Source organism: Strigops habroptila, chromosome 3 (genome assembly GCF_004027225.2).
Source record: "Strigops habroptila isolate Jane chromosome 3, bStrHab1.2.pri, whole genome shotgun sequence".
NCBI classification, from domain to species: Eukaryota; Metazoa; Chordata; class Aves; order Psittaciformes; family Psittacidae; genus Strigops; species Strigops habroptila.
This window is the reverse complement of record NC_044279.2, coordinates 51804496-51829822: the sequence shown is the minus strand read 5'-3', so window position 1 is coordinate 51829822 and position 25327 is coordinate 51804496. Positions and strand designations below refer to the sequence as shown.

The following is a 25327-nucleotide window of genomic DNA, read 5'->3' as shown; positions in this document are numbered from 1 at the left end:
ATTCAACTGCTTTTATGAAAGAAAACCTTTTAACTGGAATAGAAATATCTGGGTGCCCACGATTTCGTTAACATTCCTGGGCTGCATGAAAAGCCCCATAGTATAAAAGTCCTACTGTATCCTGGGCTGCATAAAAAGTGTGACCCTTTACTCTCCTGAGACCCATCTTCTAGTTTTTATCATACCACACCCTCCAAAAAATCCCCAAACAATCCACAGTCAAACAAGCTTTGTGCGTTAACATTAAACCTCTCTCCAAAACCTTGGAAGTAGATCAGCTGTGACTTACTGTTGCTGATTTACATACCAGCAAAATGGAAATGTGTGTCAAAACAGGCCTAAGAAAGCACAAAGGAAAGCAAAAGTAGAGATTCACAGGAATCCACAACTAGCTTCATTCAGAATTTTCTCCAAAAGGTCTCATTTCTTTATTACAAAAATTTTGATGCTACCACCCTTGTAAGCTTTTTCAAGAAAGAATGAGGATTAGGGTGAGTGAGTCCCAGGCTATGTCTAGTCATTAGAAGGAAAGAAGGAAGCCATAGCACCACCCTGCCACTCTTTTCTCAGCTCTGCACCAACTTTCCTTTGCTATCTCATCAGTGTCCTTCACGTTCTGCCTCCATACCTCAAAGAGGCTACAGTAACACCATCATCAATTACTCGTGAGTTCTTACAACACTTTGAATTACTTTAAATACAGCACTCCTGTGATCTCATTTCATGTAATGCATATCCACGCATATCCAGGGCAGGGGGAAAGGATGAAGACAAAAGAGCAGGGAGAAGTAACTTCAGGATAATTGTTACCAGTCATTAACTATCCGACGAAAGCTTTAAGGCCTTCCAAGTAAGCAGTAGACAGACAGGATGACCTAATTCTATGCAAGTCACCTGTTCTATCTTGGAGCGATATACTATGAACAACATGATTTTAGTGTTATCATATTTTCAGCATAAATATGCAAATAATTAGCAGTAAGTCCAAACCAGAGTCCTAACTGCTTACGATACATACAGTCTTTGAAGAAACATAAGGTCCAAATCCTTCTCTCCACCTTACATGCAGATACTATTCCCACCCATACAAGCTGTTCCGAAAATGCAAGTATCCGCCAGTCCTATGCGCAGGGGAATCTCAAAAAGCAAAGTGGGTTAAGTTTTCTGCTTTTACTATTTCCTTCCTCCATGCCTACCTCCTTTCATACTGAAAAATCACACTAGCAGTTACCTTCCAAACAAAGGATAAAGGCTAGCGAGATTTCCCACAGGAACTCAAAATACAGAGGCACTCTAACTTCTATGAAGACCACCATTACCATTAGAACAATCTCTCATGATATTCTACTACTCCTTACAATTTCTCTTCACATCAGCCACGATATACTGGTGTCTCAAGGCAGCATATGAACCAAGTTAACTACACTGAGCAGAAGTGTCACTCTTTCCTTTCAGGCTAGCTGAGTGCCAGAAGTGAGAAGTGATGTTTTACTGACACCTATGCACGGTTTCCTTTTTGCTTTCCATCAGACTGTCCAGGTTGGGTGCGGTGTGTATATATACACACATATGTAGATACACACAAAGAATCATAAAATGGGTTGGGTTGGAAAGGATCTTAAGATCATCTAGGTCCAAGCCTCCTGTCATGGGCAGGGACACCTCACCCTAGACCATGTTTCCCAAGGTTCTGTCCAACCTGGCCTTGAACACTGCCAGGGATGGAGCACTTACCAGTTCTCTGGGCAACCTGTTCCAGAGCCTCACCACCCTCACAGTAAAGAACTTCTTCCTTATATCTAACCTGAACTTTCCCTGTTTAAGTTTAAACCCATTATCCCTTGTCCTATCACTACAGTCTCTGATGAAGAGTCCTTCCCCAGTATCCTTGTAAGCCCCCTTCAGATATTGGAAGGCTGATATACAGATACACACACACAAACACATATATCTAACATGACTGTCAGTATGATTACCTTCACCAAATCTTCAGCCCTTACTGGTCCTAAACCATCTGTCTCCTAAGTGCACACACACTCACAAAGCCATGCAAAAGTTTTATCTGCTCCATAAACAGATGCTGCCAAAGATCTTCTTTCTCACAAGACCCTCTAAATCAGGCTGAAAGTGGGCAATAGATTACCATACTATGTGCTGGGAAACGACCAAAGCAGTTTTTTTTCAGCCAGAGGTGGTACCAGAGCCATGTATTATTATGCCATTGCACCTAAATTTGTCAATGCACAATTTTGGGCCTGCCCTGAAAAAAACCCCTTCTGGACAGCCTTCTGGCTTCGAGCAGGCAAGAAACAGAGAAGAGAAATTGCAAAGCCTGAGCAGGAGACAGGCTGCAAAAAGAAGCACCCATTGCACTTAAAGGCCATTGCCACTTTCCGCTCTACCAGTGACCTCTTGTGGGGAGAGTGGAAAACAACACCCCCTTTTCCCCTCTCCAAACGCTTTGCTTGACACCCAAGGGTCTTCAGCACAAACCTCGAGTCCACACATTTAAGGACCTTCAGTACCTCACAAAATGTAGATTGTCTGAAGAATTCCTGCAATCTGAGAAACTAGGGATAGGACAAGAAGGAAGAGCTCATTGATAAACAAGTAGAATAAGCATCACTGGTGAAGCTGAATTATAGTAGTTTTGCTGGACTGTATTACAAAATAAGTGATTTAATTATTACACTTAAGACCCCTAAAGAAATTGCATTGGAAGGATAAATAATGAGAAATCACACTGTAGTCACTACAAGGTAGGAAGCAGAAATGCTATGCAAGGCCAAGTATTGTGGAAAACCAAACTTGCAGCAGCTGAGCACTAATGTAACACTCCGTTTTACCTATATTCCTATCTGATGTGGAGCAGGCTGCATAAAGAAAACTTTTCATGGGTGTTCATCACCTGCATGTTCTCCGTCTAATGGCTATCTGAATTAAGAGCTTGTAGGAGTGGCCTGTGGCGCAAATAAAGCCACTGGAAAAGCTGTGCTTTGAAAGGGAAAAACAACTCCAGCAACTTTTTGGATATAGAAACAAAAAGATTTTATCAAATTCAGGCTGGGATCTTCCTTTGACATTAAAGCGATTGAAAATAGAGAGCAATGCTTCTCTGTCTTACTGAAAGAAAGATGATGTCCCAGCACTAAAGATTTAGGCATCTAAAAAAGTTAGACTTCCTCATGAAAAAATGGAAGAAATGACACATTTTCTCATGTCTATGAGGGGCAGCACACATAACTACCACAAGAGATCAGATGACACATAGTAACTTTTTTGCATGTCTGATTATCACTTCTTGACCTTAGAAACAGCTTGTGCCATTCTGGTTGGTATATTCTACAATAGTTGTGCTCAGTTCAAAGAACAAAGCTCAGAAGAATCATGAACTTAAAACCGGTCTTTATCCGAGAGCTCATAAACTGAAAAGGTGGCAGTACCAGCAACCCCTGTTGGAAAGGCCATATTCTAGGTGACATTGTCCTGAACTGCAATGTTCTTCAAATCACTTGAGCACCTACTGAAGCTGAGTGACATGTTTACTTTGAGAGCCAAAGGAGAAACTGGCTAGTGTTAAGGCATATTCCCTCCAGTACCAATCTTCAAAATATTTTAATGCTCAGCAGCTAAGCAACAATATGCAACTTGTTTTCATGACCTTTTAAAGAGAAAAATTGTATTTCAGTGACAGACTTCCATCATGGAAAAGACAACACTAGTGAAATATAGTTTACATGATTAATGTATTTTACTCAGTATGTACACAGTTCTCCAAACAAATTGGGTCATACAAAGGCAGTTTAACAAGAGTCAAGAAACCACCTTATCAGCTGTTACATTGGACAGGTCTTAGCTGGTTTTGCTTCCCCTAGCTCAGCGTCCAACCAGCGGAATCTGCGGTGACGGCGCAGAACTTCAATAGCTTTTTGTTCTAGAGGTGTTGGTTCAATACCCAGGTCTTCCAAACCAGGAAGGTCAGGAAATTTCATGTCTGTTGTGTGAAACTTTAAGAAGAAAGGGGGGGGGGGGAGGGAAGAATGAAGACAAAAAAGAAGGAATTGACTTGATAGAATGAACAGCATTACACCCAATGCAATCATGCACACACTAAAAAAAGTATTGTGTACTTAGTCTTGAGGTCACCTTTTTTCTTTCATGGAAACGAAGTAGCATAAATCCACAGTACTAGAAACATTTTAGTATGTCTCAAAACAATTTTCTACAAATGGCAGCTCTTGGGAGATTCTACTACAATCTCAAGGCTGCTGATTTAAGAATGTTTCTCCCAAGAAAGAATGCTGCAATACAATACGCTGCTGCATCTTGTAGTAGATCTGAAGACCTATTCAAACACAAATGTGGACTCAGCCAACTTTATGTCAAGTCCGAGTTCCTTGACTGATTTTGGCTCAGTGTCTTCCCTTGGGAACATGAAAAGATTCAGCATGGCCCTACAGAACTATGGCATAATTACACAAGGTATTGAGTACCAAATATAATTCAACAGGAGACACAGATGTTCTGCATCTGGCAAAAAGTTTTTCAGGCTTCGGATTTAGATTTAGGAATAAACAGCAGTGAGACATGCAGAAAGTGTCTTCATTTTCTCTCCATTAAGTGCACATTATCAGGAAGATCACTGCATTGCAACCACAGAATCAGGCCAAACTTGTAAGGGCATATCTGAACTGCAATTATATACATTCTGCTTTGTCAAGAAAATGTATGTTTAATTATCACCTTTTGGTAGGTTGTTTTTCTCTATTCATGGTTTAGAACAGGGTCCTGTATGGAACAAATATGTAATTCCATTACCATATTCACAACACGTATGACCTACGTCTTAGAAAATGGGGATTTCTCTTATGCTGCTATTCCTTGAAAGGTCTTCAAAAGTCAATCACATCTAATTTTGTGTAGATTACTTAAGGATGAAAAGCTGCGAAAGAGGAACAATCAGACACAGAAGTGACATGGAGAAACTCCACCTCTTACACTACGCATGCTATAGCTGAACTGCAGTAGTTTTAGTGATTCAGATGAAATGTATCTCTAGAAACTACAAAGGCAGCTAGAAGGAAGGAGATGTTACATCTACATCCTGGGTCACTACAGACAATAGAACTACAATGCCAACTCTCTCAAGTATGGGGGATGAGTCAGTGGTTGGGGGGGCGGAATTGCACTAGACTGTAAGTTTACCTTCTTTATTACACATAGTGTCCACGGTTTTTCACAATTATTTCCAAACAGAATAGGAAACCAGTTTATTTTAGATGGAGAAATATAACACAGGAATTAATTGCTTATAGCTATTCAGTAAGCAGCGCAAAGTATAGGACCCAGTTCTCCCAGATTTATGGTAGCACCCTATCTCAAATTAATTTGGGGAAAATCAGGTCAAAATAGGTTATTAATACTGCAGCATAACAAAGATATTAGAGTTCCAACTCTGCAAAATAGTTGGGAGAGTACCTGCAACCTTCAGAGAGCATCAAGCTTAGAGACTGTCAGAGTACATGACTATCTTTGCTAACCTACACATATGCCAACAGTTTTGACATTAATATTTCCTAAATCCTACTTTTTCCTCACTTGCAGTTGGTTTTTGCAAGTTATTTCTCCACCCCTACTTAGACACTCTGAGAAGTTAGGAATAAACATAAAGCTGCAACACGTTCACAAGAAATGCACTCTAGAATTTGAGCTGTATCCAGCACTGTCAGTTCAACTTGCTAAAACCATCATTATCTGGATGGTATAAGTGATTTTAATGCATCTAGAGGTACATAAACTCACTAGTTACATAAAAGTGGGGAGCACATTCATACACACATTTCATAGTATCCAAACAGTCTGAAAGTCTTTATAATCAAATTCTAGCCATTGAACTGAAACACACCACCACATGATGTACACACATTTCAGCACTCCTTGAACGCAAAACTTCAAGTGCAAGTTAGAAATACACGAAACGTTTCCAAGAAGAATTTGTGGATTGTCTTACACTTACCCGGTCCACTTTGTCCCGTGTTAACCATGGTTCAAATGGATTCATCTCAAAGAATCTTGCAACTAAACTGTAATTAGAAGGAGTATTACAAAAGTATAGTCATTATCCAGATGCACAAAAGAAAACAAGAACTGGTAAAAATATTTCACACTTAACAGACTGTGAGCAAGAGCTTGTTCTGTAGCTGTTCTCACAAGCTATTAATTCATTAGAGCACTGAACGTGCCAGCCAGCAAGTTCTTAGCTATGCTTCTGGTAACTTCAACTGTTTGCTACTGAATTATTCGGTCTCCTTTTCCTTTGGAAGCGAATGGAGGAGGTGATATCTGTAAGTACAAATGAGTGTTACTGGGTAGGGAAAGTAAACCTCCACATCCAATTCCCTACACACCAGAGGGTTCAGTCTTGTCCCTGCCTTTCATCTAAACTCTGTTCCCTAGTGGTGTAGGCAGTAATCCAATTAGTCACAAAGTTTGAGTCAATGCCTCCATAGAAAACATGCTTGCTGACAACTAAGTGAGTTAACAGCCGCACAAACAAGATGACAGAATTTGGAGCAATCTGCATCTATTAAAAAGGATGAGGATTAGTATATTTGCAGTTTTGATAAATGAAGTTTCTCTTGAAAGAAAGAGAATCTGGCAGAGAAAGTAAAATAATGCTACAGCTCCTGCCCAGTATCTTGGGACAAACAGTATTCATTCAAGGTACAATCTCTTTCTGAAGCGGTCACCTGGCAGATTAGGGTTACTAAGCTACTGCACATAAACAAAACTAGGCTTGCAGATGCACTCTTTTCTCAAAAACATGAAATGCTACTTAGCTTAGCCCATTAACATGAACCTCAGCAAATGTGAATAAAGCTAATAAGCACCTAAACACCTAACTTTTTAATAAGCTGCTCTGTGTCAGCTTAGCCATGCTGAGCTGATGCCTCTATAGACACAACAGTTTTGGATGTTCTGGCATTATTCATTCTCTAGAGTCCTATTAGCGGATCAGAAGGAGGGTTCTAACATCGGTGACTTTTTTAGCTTGTTAGTTTGCACTGTACTAAAACTGAGGAGGATCAGCACCCCAAACATTAACACCTCTCAACCATGCTGAGGGCAACTTCTGAAATGGCATTTACTGATTGAGGTAGCCCATCAAAAGTGTATGATTACGCCTTAAGGACTATACCGAGGCTGATTTAGACTGCACTTCTTCACGTGCTATTACTCAGCAGCTGCAATTGAGCAAATAAGCTTCTATCTTTAGTGCATTTGAAACCAAAACATACAGCTGCAGAAGCTCAGTGCATGTGAACAGAGCCTTCACAGTCCATCCACCACAGTCAACTGAAGTGATGCTACACCCCTCCCTTCTTATCTCCCAATTCGTTACCATCTTCTAAAGACGTTACTGCCTTTATATGGCAGACAGACAAAGAAATGCTTGCTCACAACCGCACTGCTCAGACTTCCAGGCCAAGATCTCAGTACAAACCTATCTCTAACATGGGCTCAAATCAATACAAAGGACTGAACTGGATAGTCTATCAGTACCCATACCCACCCTTACCCCAACTCTGCTTCCAGGGCAGCAATGCTCACCAGACTGGAAGGACAGCTGACAGTAGCAATACCTGAAGCTGCTGCAGAAAAATCTGTCAGGGCCTATGGCCAGTAACATATACACAGATTTTCCCTGTGGTATTGCTATAAATTTGTTTCGTTTGCTACTGATTGTCTCAATTTACGACCTCTTCCTACTTGTTGATTCAGCAAAGCCATTCAATAACTCTGTAATACATAACTAAGCTTATTACAGGTACCCCTTTCATGCACTAGCTCATTAAACACAGGCCTGTGCCTGAGCTGAAGACTCAAAGCTAGCCAACAAGTATCTAGGGAAAGCCAGTTTCTATAATCCTACCATGTTAGATAACAACTAGCAATATTAATTAACCAAAGCAACAGTTATTTATGCTTCTGTGGTGCCTGGCGGATCCCAAGTTCTTAGTGAAGGAGAGGTCCCACTTACTGGTAGAGAGGACGTGGAAGCGGATAGGGAATAAAGGTCCGAAAGCAAACTGCATAGATGTATTCTACCATGTCGTACAGGAGGTACCGGTTAGGTCTGAAAGAAAAAGCAACAAACATTATAGGTAAGCTAGGTGTACTTGAATATTTGCAGCAAGAGACAAAAATTTTAAAGTCCATTCACCCCCCAGCCTACCAAGGGCCTGCTTCCTTCAATCTAAATGATTTGACAGATTTGTCATTTTCCTCACAAGAGGAGGACAGATTTTGGCACTCCAGATTCTCTACTCTTTGAAATAAAGAAGGATTAATTTAGAAAAACACATAATCTGACATCAGCAACAATAACAGTGTAAGTCACAAACTGCAAAATTGTTTCATCACTGGGTTTGAAAGCAAACTGCATAGCAGTCGAAGGAGGTGATCCTGCCCCTCTACTCTGCTCTCGTGAGACCTCACTTAGAGTACTGTGTGCAGTTCTGGTGTCCCTAACATAGAAGGACATGGAGCTGTTGGAGCAAGTCCAGAGGAGGACCATGAGGATGATAAGAGGGCTGCAGCACCTCCCATATGAAGACAGGCTGTTCAGCCTGGAGAAGAGAAGGCTGCGTGGAGACCTCATAGCAGCCTTCCAGTATCTGAAGGGGACCTATAAGGATGCTGGAGAGGGACTCTTCATCAGGGACTGTAGTGGTAGGACAAGGGGTAATGGGTTTAAACTGAAACAGGGGAAGTTCAGGTTAGATATAAGGAAGTTCTTTACTGTGAGGGTGGTGAGGCACTGGAACAGGTTGCCCAGAGAACTGGTGAATGCTCCATCCCTGGCAGTGTTCAAACCCAGGCTGGAGAGAGCCTTGGGCGACATGGTCTAGTGTGAGGTGTCCCTGCCCATGGCAGGGGGTTGGAACTAGATGATCTTAAGGTCCTTTCCAACCCAAACCAGTCTATGATTTTATGTATTCTACCATGTCATACAGGAGGTATCAGTTAGGTCTGAAAGACTGGTGCCCAGGCACTGGGAAGGAGAGCTGCAGGGACGGCTTATGTGGAGAGGTTGGGGCTGCCCCATGCTGGGGACAGCCAGCTCCAACAGGCTCACCAGAGGGCACAGCTGAGCCCCTCAGACAAGAGGTGGCACCTCTGGGAAAACGTATTTAAGGAAGGGCAAACTGCCACACAGGCAGAGAGAAGTGAGGAAAGGAAGTGTGATCAACAGCCCTGCAGACACCAAGGTGAGAGCACGCACCTGAGCAGAGATTCCCCTGTGGCTCACGTTAAGCCCACGCCACAGTAGGTTCTTCCTGGAGGACTGCAGCCTGTGAAAAGGCCCAGGCTGGAGCTGAGGGAAAGTGTGAAGAGGTTGGAGCAGCAGGAAGGAACTGTTATGGACTGACTACATAACCTGTTGTTGCCCATACTCCTGCGCTGCACAGGGAGAGGGGGTAGAGAATTCAAGAGTGAATGACTGAAGGTGAGCCTGAGGAAAGGGTGGAGGAGGGGAGGTGGTGTTGGTTTATTCCTTTATTTATTTATTTATTTATTTTATTTCACACTATTCAAATCTATTTCAATTGACAGTAGATAAAAATAAGTTTTCCCAACTTGAGTCTGTTTGGTCCATGACAGTAACTGGTAAGGAACCTCCCCCTTTCTTTATCTCAACCCATAAATCTTTCATACAATTTTCTCCCACTGTCCTTCTGAGGAGGGGGAGTGAGTAGCTGGGTGGGCATCTGGCTGCTGGCCAACGCTAACCCACCACAGATACACTGAATAAAGTGTGTTCTGTGTACTTTTAAAGAACACTCTTAATGTGCCTCCTCCATGCTAGCTCAAATTCTGAATACAAGATTTTCTGCACTGGGACAGGACTGAATTTGTACAAGCCCACTTGGCAGTCTGTAATAGAAGGAAGCCAGAAAGCGAACAGCAAAATGAAGAATCATAGAATTGTAGAATCAGCTAGGTTGGAAAAGACCTTTAAGATCATCAAGTCCAACCATTCCCCAGCACTGCCAAGACCACCACTAAACCATACCACTGAGGACCTCATTTACACGGTATGTGAACACTTCAGAGATGGCGATTCCACCACCTCCCTGGGCAACCTGTTCCAATGCCTGAGCACCCTCTCTGTGAAGAATTTTTTCCTAATATCCAATCTAAACCTCCCCTTGTGCAGCTTGAGGCCATTTCGTCTTGTCCTATCACTTGTTACTTGGGTGAAGAGACCAACCCCACCTCACTACAATCTCTCAAGTAGCTGTACAGAGCGATAAGGTCCCCCCTGAGCCTTCTCTTCTCCAGGCTAAACAACGCCAGGTCCCTCAGTCGTTCCTCATCAGACTCGTGCTCCAGACCCTTCCCAGCTCCATTGCCCTTCTCTGGCCCTGCTCCAGCACCTCAATGTCTCTCTTGTAGAGAGGGGTCCAGAGCTGAACACAGTGTTCAAGGTGCAGCCTCACCAGTGCTGAGCACAGGGGGATGATCACTGCCCTGGCCCTGCCTGCCACACTATTGCTGATACAGGGCAGGATGCCATTGGCCTTCTCGGCTGCCTGGGCACAAGCTGCTCATGTTCAGTGGCCAACAATCAGCACCCCCAGGCCTTTTTCCATGAACGGCTTTCCTGCCACTCTTCCCCAAGCCCGGAGCATTGCATGGGGTTGTTGTGGCCCAAGTGCAAGATCATGCTAGAGTAACTTTTAAGTATGCAAAACTTCACATAGCCCAAAAATCCAAGACTATGATACAAAGAACATGAATTTTAGTTTGATAAACCCAAGATCTCAGAGATATCAAGGTCTGAGGTTGCATGCATGAAAATTGACATGTACTTCAAAAAGAACAGCAATACTAATAACAGCAAACAAAATTTGTTGATAAATGATGAAAAAAAAGACAGAAACCCGAATTATTACTACTTTAGTTTGTGAAAGCAAATTAGGAAAAAACATTCTAATGGATATACTTAAAGGTAGGTCAGCATATTTGGGAGAATTCAAAAGAATTCAACACTTGAAACTCTGTATGAGCTTCGTCCAGGCGGCTGGATTACAGAACCTGAGAGGTAAGAATATACAGTACAGCCAAACTCAAACAATGTGAAAATAAACATAAATATTGTTTGTTCCTTTACAAATTAGCAAACATCAACAATACAACTTCACCAAGAATAGAACTTCACACTGAAGTGTCATTACATTAACCACAATACTAGCAGACAGCAAGCTCTAGAGAGCATTAGCATTCAAGGCAGAAGATTTAATGAGTGGAGGAAGCAAAACCAATGCCACAGTGGAAAGAGGGAAACAGGTAAAAAATCACTAGCTGCCACAGTTAAAACTCTATTCCACCACATAGTAGGAAAAAAAAACCCCAAACCAGAACATACAGATTTAGTCAAGGGTTATGCTGCAGAGTTCCTTTGGTTTTCCAACACTGATTTGGATCTTTGGTTTAGACCATGATTTAGTCGAAGTCTTTTCAGTCACTGTTACGTGCCTGAAACTGTATTCCTTGCAGTGACAGTCTGGCATCCCCCTTTGAATTCCTGCCTCTGAAACCTGGGCACTGAACTCTTGGTCTTCTGTAAATTGCCAAAAAATGAGACTTGGAAACTGTAAGAATACATTCAAAGTTTAGCCAACTGCCCTTCCACTTGGCTGCAGTGTTTTGTTTCGTGTGCAATTCTCAACTTCTCCTGCAGTTGGAGCATTTGCTTTTGCCGAGACAGTGATGAACCTAAAAGCTGGCGCCTCTCCTTCCTTTTGTGGCAAGCGGCTTTGGATACATACTGACCCATCTTCAAGTTGCCCCCAAGAGATAACATAGTCACTCAAATAATTATTTTCATCACAGTTTGTGCTTTTGCCTTAGTTGTGTCTGACACCTACACATGTATTCTCTTCGATAAAAAAGTAGGTTTGAATGGCTGTAGCACTGGTTTCCACTTGTCCTATAGTATGACACTTTGTATCATCCCTGTGATCTGAAAGTGACCTCAAGTTCCTTATCCTTGTTGTTATTGCTAACAGTCCCTCCAGAGCACTGGTAGCTTCCTTCTCTTATTTTATTAGTTTCTAAGCAGAAGTTCCTCAGCATAATCCACAAGAATTTGAAGACCTGCTTGCTGCCTTTTCCAGAGCATACAGCACACCTAGCCTAGCTACCAGGATAACATCTTCCTCAACAGCTCAGTAGCAGCACTGAAGAAAGTGAAATCACACGAGTAAAAAGACAGACCAGCAATGATCTCTGCTTTACAAGAATAACGAGCTGTCACTGCAACAGTGTCAAAAAACAAACACAGAAAAAACCAACACAATCTCAGATAAGCCTTTTGCAAAATCAGATACTAGGCACATTTTCAGTGTATAGGCAGGGGGGAAGACAGAGATATGCATGCAATAGAAAAAAGAGAGCTGCTCAGCATCATTTATACCTTGACTAATTAGCAACTGTTTATCAATAAAGCTAATGTTCCTTTTACCACATATGCTGGATGAAGACCAGTTCCAGTGCTTATGTTAGAGTACTAAAACACGGACCCATTACCTTGGCATTTGCCATGTTGTTTATTCTTTATGCTAATGACCTATTCCAACTTGGAGCTTGTGTACACAAAATATTCCCACAGATCCACTGTCTCTATCTATTCTAATTCTAGGTGGCTTCCACACAACTTTAGCATAATTTTCTCCAAATCCATGTTGTCTAGCATGTTTCCCAAGACTGCCTATTTCTTTGTGTGCATGTACATAACATTAAATGCAATGGGGCCCAAACTAGGATTTTCTGAGTACTCACAATAACAGCTCGAGTCATTTTTCCTCCCAAAAAGGAGGTGGAATTTATTGTAGCTCAAACTATGTGCATGGATGGAGAAATTAAATGTACTGTGCAGCATGCCAAAAAATGACACCAAAAAGAAGTACTTCAGTTAATTAGAATCAGAAAAGTAACCTACCCAGCCAAGGCATATGTTTTTCCTTTAGCATCAGGATCCTTAATTGTGTTAATAATTGCCTTTGCTACATCAATCACCTGTGAGAAACAAATTCAGACAATTACCAACGGAAAGTAGGAATGCATGCACACACTCCTCTTTCAGAAGTGATTTACATGGGGAAAAGGAAAAAAACCCAACACACACGCACACACAAGATTTGGGATTGGTTTGGTTTATTCAAAACTTACATATACTGGTTGCTTCACTGTTTTTTTTCCCAGAGAAATAAGAGGCACACCACCAAACCAGCGCATGTCTGACAGAAAGACACATACATAACTTGAAAATAAAATCTGAACCCTTTCAGGAAGTAAATGACCAATACATTTTGCACTACACTGAGTGTGCATCTATTGTAAACACCAACTTCACTGTTTTAAAAAAATAAAATTGGGAAGAATTACCATCCAACTCCAGTAGCACTGTTTTCAACACACAGTTTTCTTAACAACGATGGGAAGGCTGTATTTGCTGTTTACTTACAGTGATTCAGAGATATCTCAGCTTTGCAAGATAGAAGCAAATTCCACTCTATCCTGTCTAGCAATTTTGTTGGTGATACATCACAGTCACTACTGGTGCTTCTGAGCGAAGAACAGCTCAGGTCGATTTTTACATTTGAGCATTACGCCATCTTGAAAAACTACTTTTAGGGGAAACTATTTTAAGGGTTAAGATGACCAGATCTTAGCTCAGACCAAAAATAAAAAACAAAACTAAGAAAAACCACCCAACAACCAAATAGCAAAGGCTAACTAGATTCAGAAAGAATTCGGTCATGAGACAAAAATTTATTATGTTTCCAATTACACACCTTCAGCTAATAAATACAGTATATTTCTGATAAAAACATACCTCTTTGCTTCTCAAAAGCAAATCACGTTTTCCCTCTGTACGCTGTAGGCAGGTATACAAATTGTACATGGTTTTATTATTTCAAGAGTACATACTTGCATAATGATTGAGAAATCGGTCCTCTCTCCCAAACATCTCAGAGGGTTTCAAAATTATAGCATCTGGAAATTCTTCCCTTACTGCTTTCTCTCCAACAGCCTATCATTCAATTAAAATGAACACATTCATTAGATCCATTCTAAACAGACGAGAATGCCTTTTCAGAACATAATGCATCCTGACTACAGCACGGAAAGAAATGATACCATGAGTAGCACAAAATTATTTTTATCTGGGTATTTGATCTTTGAGATGCTATGCTAAAGGTCTCACAGAACATCCCAGAAGTCCCACAAACATGTAGATCATTTCTTGTATTTGAAATTCAACACAGTCTCACTAGTGAAGTGACAGAAATTTAAATTAAAAAAAAAAAAAGAAGCCTAACCTAAATACTTCTCTTGCTTATATCAGACCAGAGCTTGGAAGAAACAGAAAGTTTACATAAGCCCTCCTACATTATGAGAACACTCCAAGAACTCCTTAAGTACAGTTTAAAATTTCAGTGGCAGCTATCTATTTTCCAATAGGTCTGGCAAATATACTAAGGTCTAATTATACTATACAGTTGTTACACGTTGAGAGCTACCAAATTTTAACCCTGGTTTTAAAAATGTTTGTACTGAAGACAAGGCAGAGTACAGTAAGCTCAAGCAAAACAAAAATAGCTGAATGTGGGACAACAGCTATACTAAAAAGAGAAAATCAGTAATAGGAAATTATACCTCCTAATTAAAAAAAAAAAAAAGGATACCAAAACTGTAATCGTGATATTCATCTGTCTTTGCAGAATTCACTTTGGCATCAACTACTTACTTTGCTAGGTCATTCCAGCCTTAAGATGTTTAGGCCTGATATTGGATCCCAAACCATCAAACTAGTTTCTCTTTCTTAATGACAGCAACTTTAGATGCAAAGATATTCAAGGACAGAAGAAGGGCTTTTCAGTAATACAAGATCTATTTCCCTTCAAACCACGTGAAGTACTAAGAAAGATTTCTAGCTCTAACAAGCACAGTAACTCAGAAATTCCTCAGCTGCAGAAAACATTCCATAGTAAATTCATACACTGATTTCCTTTGAACAGACCCAGTTGGAGGGGATGGTGGGGGACCAACCAAGAAAAAAGACAGCTGTTGGAAAATACATTTAAAAGGATTCCAGACTTACTTTATTCCTGAGGTATTTGGAAGGACTCTTCATGCTAGCATTCAGGTGAGAAATATGAACAAATGTTTTCACACCAGCTTCCCTACTTATCTGCGCAATACTTCTAGGAATATTTACAAATTCATCTTCAAAACTGAAGTTTCTAAACCAAGACAAAAAAAAAAAAATTACTTTAATCACAATTATTAGGTATTACTTGAATATATTTCAAAAAACCTATCTTGATGCTCATTGTTTCTAACAAAGTTTCTTTTCATGAGGGACTCTTCAGGTAACATAAGCTAGAGGCAAGTGAATTGCAACAGTAAGCTTCAATTGCAGCTTTAGTACTGTCTGCTTTTTCACCTGTTAAGATTGAATCAATATGAAAAATCTTGCCCACTTGTCTGTGACAAACAGAACTCTTTCTAAGTGAAAGCAGGTTTTTATTTTTTTAAAGAGAAGTGCTGCACCTTGAAATCTAAGCAAAGCTCAAATTTGATTTGATGCACTCGATTACACTACAGAGGAGCTGAAAAGTTCCTAGCAGCCTTAGTTTGGTCAGATGCACTGGGGAAGTGGACAAAACCAGACCACAAAACACACAGGTGCTTATGTAAATTGAAAGTTTTACACTGACAGAACAGTTAGAACCATTTCACAGCAGCTGTAAGGGACTTAAAGGAGAAACACGAAGAAAGAAGAACAACTTCACTCACTTTATGGCATTCAAGGGGCCTAAATTTGGGGGTTCAACTGTAATCTAGTTTGGCATCTTATCAAGAACAATACAGAAGCTCTGCCTCTAAGCAGAACTAACACTACAGGCTGGCAACAATCCCAAAATTGTTTCCAACTATCCCAAGACTGCAAGAAGGAGAATTAACTTCTCATGTCTTTATACTGTCCTTGTAAGCACCCTGCTCCATCTTTTCCATTTGCTTTGGGTAACAAACATCTCGTCCAAATGCCTCTCTCTCTGTCCTTATCTACTCCCACAGCTCTTCAGATCCCACTGGAGTCTAAAGAAAGCCTTAAAAAGTTATTTTTGACCCTTCAATAACTAATCTGATCCTGGGAACCATCACTCCTGTTCTACACACAAAAATAGATTTTAGAAACACACAAGAACAAACAACATCCCTCCTGTAACTATGGAGTTTTCAAACAACATAGTATACACAGATGAGACTGTACACTAATATTAGGCAAGGAGGAAAGTATTTCATGGCAGACTTGACTTTTTTTGACTGATCTCCACTTCTAATCTTACTTTTTTTCATAGACTTTGGGATGATTACATAGTTTAGTCTGACCTTGTGTTTAACAGAGCACAGAATTTATATCAGGGTTCCAGCACCACCACTGATACCAAGATATATAAAATAACTTAAGAACATACGTGTAATACAGTGGTAAGGTTTGGAACATCCAAAGGTCTTTAACATGTACCAAGATTCCTCTGCATTTGAATCTGTTGAAACTGACCAGAGTGACCAAGTTTGGGTATTTTTAACTAGAATGAAACTTTTTGCTGTTGTGACCACACTTCCTTTCAATAACAAAGAAAACCTCCCTTACATAAATCATACTTTTTATGCAAGTCCAGACATTTTAAAGGAGCCAGTACACAAGAAATACTTATCTAAAAGATAAACAGATACTACAGTGTCCTTGGGCCAACTGTACAGGCTTTCTTTTCTTTCCTCACTTCCACATTACAAAGAAATGTCTCCTGTTTTGACAGCAATTAGCATTTGAACCCTTACATTCATAATTCAGCAACAGCGCAAACAATCCTGGCAGGCTGGTTTGTACATTTTTACCTATATCCCAAAGAAGAGACCAAAAGTTCCAAAAACCTTGTCAGATGCACAAGTCTTAGGTTAATTTAGGTTTGGTGGGCTTTTCCCCAAATAAGCTATGTTATAGACACCAACAGGGGGACAAGGAGCTAAGTGACTATCAGAAAACCAAAATAGCTCTACAAATTTGAATGCAAAATCAAAGTGTCTCCCAGAATTATGCATGATATTTGACTAGATGAGAAACAGCTGAAACAGCAAGTCTGTTGGCAAGCACATATTTTAGGAAAAATAATTGTACAATATGAGACTACTAATTCTATTTTATTAATACAATTTGACTATTAATTCTACAATTTGAACATCAAATGACTTCACCAAAAAAAAAAAGAGCAACAAACGCATTAGACTTGTAAATGCAGATGAAACTGATATCTGCATTTGTCTCTGTCTACTACAACAGCAAAATTATGTACCCTACAAAGGCAAATCACACAACTAATGAGGTTTTGTCTGGCAGTACTGCACAAGGCTTTAAATAAAGTGGATATAATTGCACACATGTAAAGAAAGACCTGCAAATGCACATAAGGCTATTACAGGTATTTTCAACCTAAAACAAATACACATTTTTTTTTCATGGATCTCAAAAAGGAACCATTTTTAAAAGTTATTGCCAAAAAAATGCTTATGTAGCTAACAGTGTTTGTGCCAAAATTCTAGCAAGGAATTATGTTATTAATCTTAGGGACTCTCAATTAGCTATTCCTGTTTATTAACATTTGCCAGAGAATAGGAAAAGCTTGACCATAGCTTATTCTTAGTAGGCTACAATTCTTCACTTTGCCAAAGTGACAGGATAAAAGTCCACTTCTGTAATAATGTAAATACGAGCTGACAGAAACTGGTGAGCCTCTGTCAGCTATAGGAAGGCACCCATTAAACATCTGTAAGGTGTATGAAAGCAGCACATAGAACTCTCTGACAGAACAAAAGCTGTAGGCTAGAAAATTATACAAAGAATGCACTTCTCAAGAGCAGATCATAACCAAGACTTTAGTTCGTAATTTAAAGAAATGGAAGAATCTTTACATAAAAAATTTCAGTTTTGCCTTTTCAAAGAAGCCAAGAATAATGTCAGAGTCACTGCATACTGTACACATGATGTAAAATGTGGCTACAACGTCCAATACCTGGTGTAAATCTATCTATATAAGGGGGGGGGGGGGGGGGGGGAAGGAAAATTACTTTGTTTCCCATTCCTTTCCAACAAGATTAATGACCACATTGCTGTGTTCCACGGCTCTTCGGATAGAGTCTTTGTCCTTACAGTTCCACTCCTGTAACCAGAGCATCAAATGGGAAAAAGATCAGATAATGTGTAAATACACATAATCAAAGAAAGCTCTTTCACACCATTTCCATTTAGAGGCTAAACAACAGCTGGAGTTCTGACTTTGAGAATGATTAACAGACTTCCTTGTATAGCAATGGTATTGTATTTGATCTAAAGCCAAAGCAAAAGACTTACTAAGAAGAGAAGCTGGCCCAGGTCACCCATGGGCCGCAGATACATGAGGTCATACTGATCACAGCGATAGGGGATGATTACTTGAGATCCAATGCGACCTAAGCATTCAAAAAACAAAGTTTCATTTATCTCAAACTACTACATAACTTTAAGTAGATGAACTACTGAATATACAAAACTTCCCTTTTTCCCTGGCAGAAAAGCACAACGTAGATATCTTGAATAGCTATCTGCACAGCTAAAAGTAGAATAGAAGTAAATGTTTGAACCTACATCACTGGAATTCTTAAGCAGGGACATACTTGAGTATTTGGGCTTGTAAGACAAAATATAGAAGCTTGCATTAAGCTTGTTAACAAACAACAATAAAAAAAATCACAGTGTGTGCTATAAACACATTACAATACTTGAAAATGTGTCACATCTAAGGATATTTGCATTTTTTTAAGTTGCATAAAAAGGGGAAAGAAAAAAGCTACAGTTGTTTTCTAAAACTTGAATTCAAAAGGGTAATTTCAAAGAATCCCAATCAAATTCCTAGAACATCCTAGTAAGGCCAAAACAGGAAAAATCAAATATGTTTTTTACCTCTCCTCAGATCTGCATTTTGCAGACTCAAAAACAGTACTTGAAGGAGAATAACTTATTTTAACAACTTTTTTTTTTTAAAAAAAAGCTTCTAAAGCTTCTAGATTTCCTAGATTAAAACAGTTTTTACTAATTGCCACATCTTGACACTTTAACAGACCAAACACTATGGAAGTATCACACTCTAAAGATCCAAACTGTCAGAGATTTCTAGATTATCCTGCAACCTAAAGAAAAAATAAAGTTTTATTAATTTTTTTTTAATTAGTAGTCCTGGGAAACATTACCTAAACGATTGACAACATATCGTCCTAGGAAACCTGTAGCTCCAAAGACAGTGGCCACAATGCCACTAACAGATGATCGTCCACTTCTTCCATGAGGGATCACTGCGTGATGAACTTGGCGGTTCTGCTGCAACACAGATGGTGCTGCAGCTAGCACAGAAATGCCAGGGCCTATAACACAAAACAGGAGAGAGCATGTGATATAAGCTAAAAGTTAGCGGTGTCAAACCACAGTCAATGTTATTTTTCTTGTTACGGATCCATTTTCTCTAATCTCCCTCAGCAAAATTTCCCATGTCAAGACTCCTATTTCATAGGAGAGGCTATTTCAAAGACATCTGGATAGGCCAGAGGACAGCAGCCTTGAGGGAGCTGTTGATAAAGACCAAACTAAGATACAAAAGGAGCAGGCTAAGGTTACTGGTTCCTAAACAGCAAGTAAAGCTTTACTAGTAGCATTAGCACTTGATGTACAAGGTGAAGCACAGAGGTTAAGCAAATAAAGAATACTTGCTACAGGCAGGTCCCACCTAAGCACATCTGCATCCTACTCCCAGATCTGGGAACTGCAGGACAAAGACCTCAGAATCATTCTAGATGCAGTTAACCAGACTTTTTACCTCAGTCTAAATATAGCAGACCCAAATGCTGGAAGAAGCAGCAACTCTCCTATATCACAGCTCTGAGTGAAGGCAAATGAAGAGATGCAAAGAGCCAGAACCATGATGCAAAGAGTACTGCTTTAAAGCTGTTCCTTTTCTCAAGGAGCAATGAAAACTTGAAAGCCACGAAAATATGACATCAGTAGAATATTCACAAAAATTGACAAGGTGGCTCCAATAGGGATTTTGAAAAGAAGAAACATATGTCCTCTCCAACCATGTTAGCCAAAAGCAAGAAATAAACTGCTTGTAAAAGATTTTGGAAATTAGAAGTGTATTAGTGTAATTACATGTGCACACTCACAGGAAGAAAGGAACAGATGAAATACAGAGTGCATGAACACACTACAGACATCTGACTGTTGACAAGAGCAGATCATAAGAGCCGTCACTGGAAAATCAGCCTGACGATATAACAGAAATCAAGTAATTGACCTTCCAACTCTTAGTAAGTCATGGCCATAAGCATTTTCTGGAGAAGGATAAGCAAGTTTAATTTTCCCCATAGAAATCCAAGTAGCAAGAATCATACTGAAAACAAGATTAGTATTTGATATCAGAATGATGGATGAGTTAAGAAACAAAACAAAATCCCACTTGTACACTGAAGGAGTATGTTTTATCCCAATATGGTTAGGTGTTACCAGTTGCACTGTGGCACTGATGTAGCCATGATGAAAAGGACAGGTTATGTTTGAACATAAATTATAGTTCAGTAGATCAGTTGATGTAATTCAAACCAGAAAATTCAGCAAGATTCAGTGCCTGAAGGAGGTGCTTCTCCATCTAAAAGTTTGTCTATCCCTCATCTCTCTATAACTCACAAATCAGAATAATAAAAGACACCACATCCCAATTTTGTCCTGAAAGATAGTTTGACACTCACTTAACTAGAGCAACCACAAATATTGTACTTATCAAATTAATATACAATGCCTAAAAACTATACTCCAATATTACCTATGCAAACTTCAAGTAGGTATATGACTTCCTAAAAGCAACTCCTATAAAACAGAGCCAAGCTCAGGAACAGTTAAACTGGGCATGGTATCTGTCTTAAAGTGGCAGATATGCAGGTCCTATCCATTACTGAAGCAGAGACCTTGAGATTAACTATGAGAAAAAAAGCAAAATCACACCATGATAAGTACCCATAAAGAGGAAAAAAAAAAAAAAAAAAAGAAAAAGAAAAATCACACCATTTGTCACAGATCTGCTGGAGTTTAATAGAAGTACACACTCCTGTGGCATCCGATCCATGGCTGAAAACCTGACGTGCAGTTTTAAAAGTGATACAATATGTTCATATTAAACTTTACAATACCTCAAAGTGAAATTTTAAGGAACATGCCAACTCATCACTGCCACATTCACCACGTACCTTCACACTCTGCTTTATCTATCATCAATTTAACACTGCCCTCAAAAATCCTTGTGTATAATTCCACAGAACTGCAGTGAAGGTGAAGCCAGCCATTTCACTGGATTTCCAATACAGCACATGTTAAAACACATTACCACACTGTGCTCACTATGTAATCTGACACAGGCTACAAAAACATACAGCCCATATCCTAGGTTTTCACGTTCAAAACTCCTGGAGAGGAGGGTTGCTTTTTTATTCTTTTAAATGACAACAACAGAAAATGAATGCAAATAAAGTCATTAGTGTATACTGAATACTCTGCACAGAATAAAGCCTGTAGCTATGTAACAGGTACCTGGAGAGTGGAGATTAACCAAGCTCAGTACAAGTGCAAGCATAAAGGATAGTACTGAGGGAGACAGTTGGATGGTCTTGTTACCTTCCTTCCTGTAGTGTCCTAATAACTAGGATTTTGTTATTTTTTTAGGAAAAGTAGACTCATGGAAGAATGACTCTATTGTTTATAGCCAGCAGCAGCATTCCTTCAAGTCTGCAAAAAGCTACATGGTATGCTGAGATACTGAAAAAGCAAGCTTGATGAGCCATACTCCTCCGTACTTTGTTTACATATACTTCTCTTTCTAAAGATTTGTAAAAAAAAAAAATAATAATTACACAATATTCATATTTACAGAATTAACACTATCTCTGTTACTTCTAGATAGGAACATGTCTCAACCCTTACAATATAAAGCCTAAAACCAACAAAATTTCAGTCCACTGTGAGCACCTGTTGAAAAAAGTATTATTAAATGTATCAGCCCACATGAGAATGACAAAAAAGTTATTTTGATAAAAATAATAATGTCTTTCAACTACTTTGTGGCTTTTTTGCTGTTATTTCTGCAAAATAATATTGGTGACTGGCTCTTTACAATGCTATCACTGCCACGCTAACAAATAACATCCGATTAGTTTTGCATTCTCCCATTTTTGTGTACATACCTGTTGTCGCTTGCCCTACACTGTAAGGCCTTTAGCGGTGTACACCTCTTCTTGTTCCAAAACTGTACAAGATCTGCCACAAATTATCACCACCATGTATGGCTACGTGCCAAATTACTACTATTTTATATTACAAAATTAGGTTTAAGGGTATCCATGAGACTCGAAGAAAGCAGGCTAGAGATCCTCACACTGATTCATGAGTAAAGGACCGCCCACACGGTGCGGAGCCCTATCAAAATGCACATTTAGTAACTTAGGGCTTAATAGAATCATACAGCTTTCACAGCCCATGTTGACATCTCCAGACTGAGCAGCACCGCTTAAAGCCCTGTGCTCCTGTAAAACACAGACTTGCACCAGGATTCTTTCCCAGAACAGTATGATTTCATCTTTTTCACTAAACAGAATCTATTTGTCACTGGAAGTTTACTTTTACAATCCATATTTGAAGTTTATGAACACTCGTTTGAATTAAAACTCAAATACCCACAATAAACCAGAAAAATCTTTTCCCTGAAAAGACACATCTCTCCAATTTAAAGTATGTTAAAGTCCTTTCTCACCTTTATCAACCTACAAAACCTGTCTGCCATCTCCCACTTTGCTCAACAGAGGAGCACGTGCTGAATCAATTTAACTAAAAATCGGCACTGTTTTGGCACCAAAGGCCAAAATACAAGCTTTAATATAATTTTGCTACTTGAGCATGCTTATAGACATGGCCAAAACATCACGCTCACCTAAAAAATCCTAAAAGGAATCCAAACTTTTAACCTATGGGGCATTTCATTAGCTGAGATTTGACAGCTCCAGTGACACAACCCACCGTACAGCTTACACTGCACACCTTGAGCCGATCCCACCTTTGAGCTGTAAACCCCAGTTCCCTAAAGAGAAGGAAGGCAGAACCCCGACCTTTCTGCCGCAAACAGTTATATCAGTCAGCCGCCTTTCAGACGCTGCCCTGCGAGCTCCTCACCCCGCTCTACACGGAGAGCAGAGGCCCGGAGGCAGGCGGCTAGCGTAGTGACAGCCAGGCTCGGGCACGGAGCGCAGGGGCAGCCTGGCCCCGGCACAGGCCCTCGGCGGCGGTGACACTCACCTGCCCTTGGCAGCAAGAGGCCGCGGGGAGTCCGAGCGCAGCGAGACACGGCCGCCATCTTGTTTTACCCACCTACCCTCGCGCCGGACGGCACACGGACAGGGACAAACCTCGCCAGCGCGCCCGCAACTCACTGGGCGGCGGGAGCGCGCCTGCGCGGGCACGTCCGCCGCAGCGCACATCCATGTGGCGGGGGCGCGCTCGGGTTCCCCCCTCAGGCGGTGCCGCCGGCAGTCGTAACCCCGAGTGCTGGCCTGGGGCTAAGCCGGCCCGTGAGGGACCGGGCGAGGCGGGATGCGGTGTGGTGGGTGCACAGCGTTGGACCGGCGGGGGAGGGGTACTTGAGGTGGACTCTGGTCTGGAGGGTGGGATGGAAGCAGCCGAGAGAGGGATTTCAGGGGAGGATGACCCCAATGATTGCAGGTGCATTTGAAACCGCCAAGGTGAAATACTGATTAATCTCTAGGGGAACTGGTGCTTCACAGGTCCTTGCGCTTCCTTCCAGTTGCCTGTCTAGTGGGAAACGAGCCAAGTCCTACAATTAAATGACAGTAACTTTGGCCACTGCTGAGCTGGACTGATTGAAAACATTCCCAGTAACTTGTGCCTTGAATTACCTGGCCTCATTAAATTAGCCTTAAGTAGGGATTAAACAATTTTACTATTACAGCCATGCAACCACTCTAAAAATTCTTAACTCTCTCTGTCATCCTCAGTCTCCAACATTTCACTGGGACTTCCTCTCCAAAGCGAGTGCTGCTGTGAATGTTGCATCACGCTCACAGACAGGGCACTCTAAATCTGCCACTCGCACTATTATAGCCTTGTTTTTCCCATGGGTTCCCATTGCTTTTTGGTCTGAGTGGAATACAAATGGCCATTCTTTTGTAACCTGGCTTACACCACTGTGGCTGGTGCTCATATTCACCAAAACATTTTTAAAACGTCAGCACGGTAAAAGGCAGAACAGCCGGGGGAGGGTTTCTGGCAATGTGAAGTGGTTCCAAAATACTCTATTTTAACTCAACTTCTGACGCAAATACAAGTGGCAGTTCTGCCAGAGCTGTGGCACAGCAGGTGATTTGGGGTTTCGGGCAAAACTCTGGGTTCTCTGTGGACTCTGACCATCTCCAGTTCTCAGCCACAGCATGCTTTTTAACGTGCAAGCCAGATGCACACCAAAGTAAACATCCTCATCGCCTTTTGCTGGTAGCTGAGAACCACAGCAGCAGGCCCCCTCTCTCCCACCCCCAAACTACCTACCCACCCCTTCTCCTTCCACCTTCATCATGCCTGATGATCTCATCACAGCTTTTCTGAGCAGCCCAGGCTGGCTCGGCACCTTCGGGGAGTCCAGTTTGTATGGCTGTGCTTAGACACAGTACAAAAAAGCTGGTAGCACACAGCTATGTGAAAGTGTCTATCCAATTCCTGCATCTCACACGCACATCTTGATCCAAGTCAGAACCTCTTGCTGTGGGGTCTTGACCCTTAATTGTTCTGCAAAGTGACATAAATGTCCAGGCGAAGTGATTTTATAACAAATTCTAAGCTAGGACTAGAGAAGGACTAGAAGGCAAAGGACCATAAATCAGGAGATGTATCTTCTGCTCTATGCTTGTCACCCACTGATTTTAGGAGAGATGAACCAGAGCTGTATGGCTTCCACTCTCCATTTCTAAAATAATATTTTCCTATTTCAGCAGTGCTATTGTGGGGATAAGATGTACTAGTTGACCAGAGATGCTTATGTCTTATGGTGATGTAATCATAAAAAACCCCAGTAAGATAATGGACACATCCAACTCGTTACAGCTCCAATTA

General features: G+C 40.7%; 1 protein-coding gene across 1 annotated transcript; it reads right to left on the bottom strand.

The window, feature by feature from the left end:
• Positions 1–3727: 3727 nt before the first annotated feature.
• NDUFA9 (NADH:ubiquinone oxidoreductase subunit A9) lies at positions 3728–23679 on the bottom strand. Its single transcript, XM_030478594.1, has 11 exons — positions 23504–23679; positions 19366–19536; positions 18491–18588; positions 18208–18299; positions 15176–15317; positions 14002–14104; positions 13240–13307; positions 13010–13086; positions 8042–8137; positions 6017–6083; positions 3728–4007 (listed from the first exon to the last, which is right to left on the bottom strand). The coding sequence occupies exons 1-11, from the start codon at positions 23559–23561 to the stop codon at positions 3837–3839; spliced, it is 1143 nt and encodes a 380-aa protein (XP_030334454.1). The 5' UTR covers positions 23562–23679; the 3' UTR covers positions 3728–3836.
• Positions 23680–25327: the final 1648 nt, after the last annotated feature.

Excerpts from the sequence above, each read along its gene's own strand:
- NDUFA9 (XM_030478594.1), bottom strand. The coding sequence starts at position 23,561 with ATGGCGGCCGTGTCTCGCTGCGCTCGGACTCCCCGCGGCCTCTTGCTG. Across the intron at positions 15,318-18,207 it reads GGAAAGGAATGGGAAACAAA|AAACTTCAGTTTTGAAGATG; the intron begins GTAATTTTCCTT and ends GTCTTGGTTTAG. Across the intron at positions 6,084-8,041 it reads CTTCCACGTCCTCTCTACCA|TTTAGTTGCAAGATTCTTTG; the intron begins GTAAGTGGGACC and ends TTCTAATTACAG.